The sequence below is a fragment of the Anopheles darlingi genome, chromosome 2 (genome assembly GCF_943734745.1).
Source record: "Anopheles darlingi chromosome 2, idAnoDarlMG_H_01, whole genome shotgun sequence".
In the NCBI taxonomy this organism is placed as follows: Eukaryota; Metazoa; Arthropoda; class Insecta; order Diptera; family Culicidae; genus Anopheles; species Anopheles darlingi.
The window spans coordinates 9296772-9306631 of record NC_064874.1 but is presented as its reverse complement, the minus strand read 5'-3'; the positions used below and the strand labels follow the sequence as shown (position 1 = coordinate 9306631).

Below are 9860 nucleotides of genomic sequence, written 5' to 3'. Positions count from 1 at the left end.
TCGTACCCCGGCCTCAGTTGTTGACTAGAACTCTGCCCCATCACCGCCGTGACTCCGTACGTTCGCCAGTGATTATCGCATTAGCGTGTAACAGTGATAAGCTAAGATTTTGAGAATGGCCAAGTTGGTGTACCTTATCCTTGCCCTGTGCGTCGTTCAGGTGCGTTTCAAACGATCGAGATGATCGCCGTCTGCGATATGTGATACGGTACGATAATCGGAAAATGTTGGATTGTTTTCGCTCATCCACAGGGTACCTTTGCGCGCGTTCGCCGTGATGCTCCGGCTGCCCCGGAGAAATCCTTCTTCGATACCGTGCTGGAGGTGGGAGGCAAGATCCAGGTCGCGTTCGAGGATACCCGCCAGAGTGTGCTGAAATCGCTTGGCTTCCAGTCGGACGACGAGGTCGTGCAGACGATCAAGACCAACACCGACCAGTATGTGACGAACCTGAGGAACGCCCAGACCACCATCCAGGAGGAGCTGAAGAAACACTCGGATGTCTTCGAGCCGATCGTGAAGGATCTGAACGTCAAGCTGTCCGAAACCGCGGCCACACTCTCCCAGCAAAACCCGGAGGTCGCACAGAAGGCGAAGGAGTACCAGGAGCAGGTCCAGACCAACCTGCAGTCGCTGTTCGCCGAGGCACAGAAGACGGTCGAGAAGCTGAAGGAAGACGCACGTGCCCCGTCCGAAGAGCTGCAGCGTGCACTGAAGCAGATCTACGATTCGACCCTCGAAACTCTTACCAAGACGGGCGAAAAGTTGAAGAAGCAAGAGTAATTGATCGCGATCGATAATTATGGGATGTGGGTTATGGGAGTGTTTTTTTTTTCGAATAAAGTTCAATATTTGTACTAAAATGAAACGTGGCTCCATTCTAGATGATTCTGATTTTGACAACCACCGGGCAGCTCCATTTTTGATGAGCTGCATAAATCCGAACAGCAGCGAACCCTCCCTGTGATAATGACCATGAAACACTCGCCGAATCGCTTTGCTAATCTGCTCGCTGGCAGGCTTAGTGCCGACGCCAGCAGCAGCACCAGCAACAGCAAATCCATTCCGTGACTATCAGGTTCGCGCGCGCGAACGCGGCAGCTTTGCTGACACCGGGTGTACCCAGAGGTTATCGGGACGTCACGCCACCCGGAACCGTTAAATTTTTTTCCAAAGTTTCGGGCATATCAGCATAAACTTCTGAGCGGTAAGTTTTGGCAATCGTATCATTTCGCGGTCTAGGCAATCCTATTAGCAGCCCATGAAGGCAAATTTGACGGTAAATCATTAAATGAAACATCGCTAAAAAAAAGAATGACGATCCGCCGCTTTCCTGCTTGCGTAAGACATTCGCAGAGCTAACGACGCCGTTTGCGCCATCTACGGCTACCACTTATTTGCAACACGATGGCCAAACAAACCCTCTCAACTATTCAGCTCCTAGGACGAGGTGGTAGAACGAAGAGCATCGCCGAGCTCGTCCGTCTCGACACTCGGCGGCGTTGACAGGAGAGACACAATTGGAAAAGATAATGCATAATGTTCCGCTACGAAGTGCGCGTCCATTATGGTGACAGAAATTCCGGAACCAGCCCCCCCCACCGCCGCGTGAGGGTGATCGCAGTTCGGGCAAAAATTCGCACCCATACCAAGCACCCTGTGAGCTCCATTACGTAGATCAACTTGAACCGGTCTGTGTTTTCGAGTCGAGATAGAGAGCGATTATCTACTTTACCTTTACGTTATCTGGCTAGCGCTATCTGTGGCGTGGTCACATTCGATATGTTGACCGGTGAGGTGCATCCGAAGGTGTGCGTTAGTCATCCAGGTTGTGTGGAACAGTGGCTAGCGGCTAGCGCGGGCCGAGGTAATTGTTACCGCATGACGCATTCGCACGAGCTTCACAGCATTGTTACTTATTTCAGCAAACTTACAATGGCATGAAATTTAATGGCTCGTTGTAAATTCGGCCATACAGCGCCATTTGGGCACATGTGATGATACCAGATGCATATGAGGCGGAATGCTCTACGATGGCTGAGTGCATGGCAGATGTTACATACCGGACCGAAAGAGATAAATGAGATTGCAATCCCAAAAAAAGATATGCTGAATGGTTTTATTTTAGTGAACAGATCTATTTGACCACCTATTTCCCTTCCTCGATGATTATTTACAAAAAAAACTAAACCCCGACAGCTCTGCGCCCTAGAGTTAAACTCACGTATGGCCGCTGCTGCGCTCTAGTACATCTCGTCGCTCTCATAAAACCGCGCCAACCGCCTGATCGATTTCTTCGTTCGCCTTTGTATCAGCTCATCGACGTGGGAAAAGATCGTCACAATGCCCATCAACCGCTCGAGCGCACCGTGGACCATCTGGGCCCGCTCGGCGCTATTTTCACCGTTCTCCTCCTGCGCCAGCAACTGCGAGACGACCGGAAACAAACGGGCTGCATCCCCTGGCGATGATCTGCCTAGACCATTGTAATCGCCATAATCATACTCTGGACCGGAGTCGTTCAGCTCGTTCTCAGCATCATCAGTACCGCCAACATCGTATGAGTAGTTGATCTTTCGTGCCCTACGCTTCCGCGATTGACGGCAACCGCATGTAGGTGACCTAGCAGAGGCTGGCATCCTCAACGGTGGAACTATATCCGTGGACCGTTTCATGCTTCGCGGACGGAATCGAGAAGCAGTGCGAGATGGGTGCATGCGGTTCGGTATACCATAGGTTGGGTATGCCAAAAATTCATCCTCCAGATGCTGCAGATTAAGCTTAGTAATGTCTATCCTCGGCAGCCCTATTGGCTTGCTGCTGCTGCTCGCGGAAGTGCTCTGTGGTTCCGGTGTTGCAGTAGACGTGGAGGTCGTAAGTGGACGTTCCGTTTCAATCGTGCTGGGGTTGGTGGAGGTGGTGTAAAGCTTTCGGCGCATCTTACGCCGAACCTTACGGACAGTGATCGTGCTGGATTGTACCGTTCTCGTGGTCGTCAATGTAGTCATTGTGGACGTTGTCGGGGTAATGGATCGGTTACCGGCATCTAGGTCATCCCGGGGTCCTCTAATGGTCTGCTTGTTCGGTTTTGAATCGACCGATTTCATCCAATCGCCTCCAAGCATCTGTTGATCAATTGCGCTTCGCTCGTTTATCAAAACCTCGTCTTCGATGCCATTCTCCTTGATATGATCCGGTAGCATAGGTTCCGCGTTGATAGCAGGAAGCTGTGGACCATTCAAGGACTCGATGTCACCGAGATCTAGCTGATTCACGGTTTCATAGCCCAGCTCGGTAAGGGGCGGTTGCCGCAGATCGTCCAGAAATGATTCTCTGCCGACTTCACCGTCACTGTTTTCGTCATCGAGATGATCTGGCACATCGGCGAACGATCTCGTGTGGTACTGGTTCAGCAGTTTCACCGAAATCATCTCGCTCATCGCTGTGGTGTGTTGGTAGCGTTTGTTTTATTCGACGATACGACACCATTAGCAGCAGCAGCAGCAGCAGCAGCATCAGCAACGTCAGCATCAGCACAGCAATGGAGGAAGGCAACACATTAAACAACCAGATTAGACGTTATCAATTTGCCGCAAATCACAGACCGCACGAGTGGCCTTCTTCTCTCTGAAACTTGCCTTTTTCACGGTCGTGCTCGTCAGCCGGATGTTGAAGGTCCTGCGGTGGTATGTTGAGCTGCACGGCCTCGCCATAGTCATCGCGAGGCACTATACCGACCGGTACGTTGGTCGGTTGTTTGCTGATTTCCAGAAACCGTGCATCTGATTGTAGCATCAACAGCTACAAGGAGAACACATTGGAAAGGTCACCAGAGCACGCGGCCACCGGCACAAACAGATAGAAAGAAGAAGGCGAATCATTAAACGAGGAATAGAAGAGAAAAAAAAACAGTAAAACCACTCCGGAGGCTCGCGTTATGTCACTCGCCACTGTGCTGCTTATCACATTCACGGGTTACGTCACGCGAAGCAGCTCGAAATAGGAAAAAACTGCATCCTGCACACGGAGCACTGATAAGGGATCCTAACCGCGTGGTTTAGTAGTCCGTTCGTTAACGTTTCGTTGCTTAATTAATGGTCGCAACTGTACAAGAATTTTAACTTTTGCTTTTTTCTTTTCTTTCGGAGCCGAGAAACACGATTACGATAGAGGCTTTGACGACTTACCGACAACACCACCGTCATCACCAGCACCAGCGCGAGCAGCCGAGGGCAGGACATTCCGGCATGGATTGCAGATTAGGATTGCGCCCGGGCCCATCTTGCGATCCGTACGTATGTTCGCCAACTGGTTGGCCACTAACGTGTTATCGGAAGTGCACGGCTTGCGGGTACGGCTGCCAAAGAGCTAACCAAATAAACAAGCCTGAAATGGCTGACCTGGGACCTCGGGTCTTCCGTCAGCCATCAGGCAGGCGCTCAGCAAGAACGTTCACTTCCTAGACCGCAGAGTTCTTGTTAGTAAACTTAGCCCCACTGAAACCAAAGCTGGTGCCGTTACTTACCGACCGAGTGTGTTGAGACACTTGAGGTTTGGATATTTGCTTCTTCTGGGAAAGCTCGCGAGAGTGACCGAGCCCAACGAACGGGTTCTGTGAAAGTTTCCAACTTAAAACTCGAAAAAGGGAAAACACAACGCTGCTCGGAGGCTCGGTTGCGGTCGTATATTTTTCATATACGCAGCAAACGAACTGATAGACATCTTTAGTTGAAATCGCATCGCATTTTGTCTAAATACTCGAGCTCTGGGTTGAGGATAGGACGTAACGACGTGGCGCTACTGCTCTGCGCTATAACATCGAAAGTGAATGGCCGCATCTTCTCCACACGGTGGCAACATTCCATTTTGTGGAGGACCTGTCTCTGCCCGTTTTGAGTTGTGTGACATTGTCCGTATGATAAGACATCGTGCATCGCATCGCCGGCCACAGCACGCACGATCGTGTGTGTGTGACCCCAAAATGGTCGATAATTATTTTGGATCAATTTTCACAAAAACATCGGCCCAAGATAACCACCAAACGATGCAGAACGACTGGAGCGGTCATCACAGTCCAGAGAAAATGTTTATGGTTTGTTTTTCTAGGATCTCGCTATCGCCATCTGTGCGATCGTAATCGCCGAGAAGAAGGAGAAAACGTGCATTAAATTCGCGTTTAAAGTGCTTCCGACACTCGAACAAACAGTACCGCCAATCGTCCGTCAATATTGAGCCCAGTAGCGGGTTTTGAGTTGAGCTTGAAATTGAAATGGACGAGTGATTGTGGAGTAGAACGAGGTAGCGGCTATAATGGTTCGCTCGGCAAACTCACTCAAGCGTGACACACCGAACTACTACGCTTCTAGTCCACCGTAGAGGTCAAACCGAAACGAACGAATAGATGCTAATTGCGGGTCACACTGTCCAACATCCACCACAGAAACATGATCACGGCATCCGCCTTCCATCCGGGAAGATCAAAGGAAAGGGTCAACTAATTGAATCCAGCGTTTGAATGAAATGCGTGTGTGTGTCGAGCGAACCTATCAGCAGTTCACCCCATCCCCTACCAGCGATTAGCCTGTCGTCGCATCTATCAAACAAGATGGAATCCACAGTGGCGCGTGATAAGACGCCGAGCTTTTGAATGTCATTATTGCAGCTCAACTATTCGGTGGTCTAATTGGAGTCGGTCGCTCTTGTCGCGTTAAAGTGGCTTATCTTGCGCTGGCTGGTGAAATATTGCGATAGCGCAACCGGAATGCACCCTACGCATGCCCATTGCCGGGCCATAATCATAATCGAGTCAAAACATTCATGATCTTACTCAAGAAATTATTCAACTGCGGCCGCACCGCCATCTCTCCGTACCGCTACGCAATGACTGCGATGAAATGGTGCCCCCCCATCCTCACCACCCTGTTACCATTTCCATAATCCATTCCGATGAAATAGTGCCGCAACCGATGGCTGACTGAATGGCTGACTGAATGGACAGGCCTGGCTGCTGTTGCTGGTGCCGCTAGAGAAGCGGGGTATAGAGTTGTTCGTGTTTCATTTCTGGTGTTGTCGCTGTCGCCGCCGACGATATGGACACGGTTTTATGGTTCCCCCCAGGCGGCACCAGCTCAGCCAAGCCAAGAAGCCCCTCAAAGCCAGCGGCCGACACACACACCGGACCGGCAAGGCAGGGAGCGAGGGCGCGGGGGCTTGTGGCTATCGGTTGCCATGTGCACGCATCCTCATCGGCTTCATCATCCCCATCCGTCGGGCACTGTCGACGTCGTCGTCGTCGTCGTCGTCGTTGTCGTGTGGGGTTGGTAAAGTGGTAAGTGGTAGTGTGAGGCAGCGCGATGGACGCGCTACCCCGTTTGCTGTCTGGCCGAGGCGGCCCGGCAACGGCCCCGCAGCAGCTACTCAGTTTCACCGTGAAGGCTACACGGAACGCATCTACTACGACGGTACGCGGAGCGTGGCGTGCGAGCTAGTGAGCGGTGGCGAGTGAACGTGTGTGTATACTGTGGCACAACATAGGAGGCTTGGTGTTCGATTTTCCCCCAAAAAAAAAATAACACACAAAAAAGAGAATGGAAAGCGGCGTCAGAATGTCCGCATCTCGGAAGCCGTACCAGTGTGAATCCGGAGTGAAGTGATTCGCCCCAGCGGGAGATTCGCAAAAAAGCGGAAAGCAACCCCAGGTTCCTACGAGACCGGACAAGAAATCGGTGATTTCGGGCGCTCACTGTGAATTGTTACTACTGCGCTGATTGGGCGACGGCGATCGAACTGATCAACTTTTCATCGACTTTTCCACATCGAGGTCATCCCACTGAGTGCGAGCGCAGGGAGCTGGGAGCAGTGGCAGTGGTAGTGGGCAGTTCAAGGCAGTTTGTCTTTCGGTGACGTCAACAGTGCACCCCACAGTGGCGGGTAGTATCCGATCGTGGAGGAGAAACGCCGAGCGCCTGAAGACGGTTTCGAGGCTTTCCACATCGCTGAGCCCCAGTGGTGGCCGCTTGGGCTGGTTGCGTGCGTGCGTGCATTAGCACTCCGTGTGTTCCGTACCTGCTCGTGTCTGTGTGTGTGTGTGTGTGGTTTCCGTGGCAATGATGGCGATGGACCGGATGCAGTACGATGAAGACATCTCCGCCAACGGTTACTACCGGCGGTTGCTGAGCGATCACTACAGCATCCTGGAGACGGCGACCGTCGAGGGATGGATCGTGTGCGTACCGCGTGTCGGTACCTTCAGCGATCAGTGCCTGGTGGATCAGGAGTTCGCCCTAGCCCACATCCTGGTACCGAACGAGGAGCTACCCGAGACGCACTTCTTCAATCTGAACTTTCTGCAGCTGAAGCTGGACGAACGTTCGCTGGTGTTTGGTGGTGGTGGTGGTGGGCATGGTGACGGTGGGCCGCCGAGTACCGTCCGTGTGCGCATCCTGTTCGAGGAGATCTTCTACCGGGATGGGTTGAAGTATAAGGTGTGGTGCATCGAGCGGCCACTGCACGATATGAAGAAGTACGGCACGTACGCGGAGGATGATCTGTCGCTGGGGCGCTTCCTGGGGATTGGTTCGCTGACCGAAGCGGTCGAGTTCATCAGGACGGCGGCGAAGAAGAAGGACATCTTCACGCGGATGGATGCCAAGGTGCAGGCGTTCGTGCGGGCGAACGGTGACTTTACCCGGTGGCAGTTTGAGGAGCAGAAGGCCGGCGTGAAGATGATCTACGTCGAGTGTCTGGACCTGATACTGCAGAACCGTAAGCTGAAGGATCGCTGCCAGCGCGATATGGTGTTGCGGGGCAATGTGAAGGTAGCGATCGAGACGTACGTCATGGACAAGCTGTACGATCATGTGAAGGCCGTTATCGATGTGTGCCGGATGGATCAGGCCGAGGGTTTCAACAAGACGATGCGCAACCTGGGCGATCTGCACTGTACCGAGTTCGAGGTGGCGAAGCGGTACGGTGAGCTGGTGCCGCTGGCGAAGAAGGAACTGGCCCGGATCGATCAGGCACGTACGGTGATCGATAAGCTCGCCTGTCTCCAGAAGGTGATGGAAGTGCTGACGAAGGGAATGACGATGGGTGGTGGGCAGGGTGATGATCGCGTCGGTCGCGATGGTACACTGACGATGGACAATCTTGTTCCGCTGTTCATCTTTCTGATCCTGAAGTCGGGCCTAACGCACTGGTTGATGACGATCACCTTTCTGAAGGAGTTTCAGTTCAACAACGTGTTCCGGGATGCGCAGCCACGGCTCGAGTCGGGTCAGCATGGGTTTCTGATCGCAACACTCGAGGCAGCGATCGTGTACATTAGCTGCGGCAGCATTACGCGCACTCAGCGTCTTGGCATCAATCTGGAGCCGGTGATCGGTGCACCTCGCGGTGGCCACGATAGCGGCAACGACAGCGACGAGAAGGAGGAGGAGGAGGAGGTGAAGGGGCATGTTGGACGAGGTGAGCGCGGGTTTCGTAATGCGGACGATTTTCTAAATTATCTGCTCGCTCTGATGCGCAACGATGATGAAACGCGGCTGGTGGAGCTGCTGCAAGATATCACCAACAACCAGGCGCTGCTGTGCGGTGCAACGGAGGCCGGCTACTACTATCTACCGTCGATCGATGACCAGAACGAGAAGGGCCAGTCGGCACTGCATCTGGCCGCCATCTTGGGTAATGCGAAGCTACTAACGCTCATCCTGTCGCTGAAGCCGAACGTGAATGCCGTCGACGCGAAGAACTGGACCGCGCTGCATTATGCCGCAGCGAACGGACACCAGACTCTGTTACTTCTGCTGCTCCATGCAGGGATCAACATTAACGTTGATGCTGGGGATCACTTCACTCCGCTCCATTTGGCGTGTCTAAATGGTCACAGCGGATGTGTCAAGGCGTTGCTGTACTTCTCCGAGCATATGCGCATCTATGTCGACGTAAATGCGGCCACGGAGCTGGGCAACACGCCGCTCCACTACGCCGCCAAGTGGGGCTTCCTGGATATCGTCGAGACGCTGCTCGAGTACTCGGCCAGGGTCGAGGTGGTGAACAAGCTCGGTGCAACGCCGCTCAAGTATGCGCACAACGTGCGTATCGCCAAGCTGCTACTGGACGCCCTGCGTCATCAGCGGCGCTCTATGATCGGCAGCGGCAATGGTTACGATCGTGGCGCCTCCCACCCGCTCATTCCGACCCAATACTACAGATCGCCTGCTCGTCCTTACGTTCCCAACACCGCCACCACCTTCTACGATGAGCTGCTGCCGGACGATCGGAACCGGGAAGCGCGAACGATCGAAGAGATGAAGTGCATCGAGAAGGCACTGGAAGCTATCGCGGCACAAGATACGAAACTCGCCTGCACCTACCTTGGTCTCGATGGTTACTCGGCAATGACTCCTCAGTCACCGGATCGAAGTTACCATAGCGTCGGTGCCTCGGTGATACGTGACGACAATGACCATACCTTCGATACCAATGGGAACCCTCGCCGGTCACTCTGTCATCCACTCTGTAACTGCGCCCAGTGTGGCCGGAAATCGCCCGAATTCTATAATCTGCTACGGAATCCGTTCGGTTCGTCGACCTCTTCCTCTTCGTCCTCCGCCGCCTCATCTCCTAGTAAATCGTCCGCCGAGCGACCAACGCGGCCACAGCGCCTCAACCTAAATGCCGTCAACGGGGAAGGCTACACGGCGTTACACGTAGCGGCCCAGCACGGTAACGTGGAGATGGTACGGGTGCTGCTGACGGAACAAGTGAATCCCACCATTCGGCTGAAGTCTGGTGCGACCGCGTTGCATCTGGCCACCCGGGAACGCCGGTTACGCATCGTGCGCATGCTACTGGCCCAC

General features: G+C 53.4%; 2 protein-coding genes across 2 annotated transcripts in view; both read left to right on the top strand.

Annotated features, from left to right (window-relative positions):
• LOC125951324 (apolipophorin-3-like) lies at window positions 1-820 on the top strand. Its single transcript, XM_049680081.1, has 2 exons — window positions 1-160; window positions 253-820. Exons 1-2 carry the CDS (start codon window positions 116-118, stop codon window positions 781-783), a joined length of 576 nt encoding a protein of 191 aa, XP_049536038.1. The 5' UTR covers window positions 1-115; the 3' UTR covers window positions 784-820.
• Window positions 821-6440: 5620 nt separating this feature from the next.
• The window catches only part of LOC125950960 (ankyrin repeat domain-containing protein 27-like), a 3739-nt gene continuing 319 nt past the window's right edge, over window positions 6441-9860 (top strand). The window contains exon 1 of the mRNA XM_049679373.1: window positions 6441-9860. This exon is cut by the window's right edge and continues 319 nt beyond it. Coding sequence (XP_049535330.1) covers window positions 7107-9860 — 2754 coding nt within the window. The 5' untranslated portion in view covers window positions 6441-7106.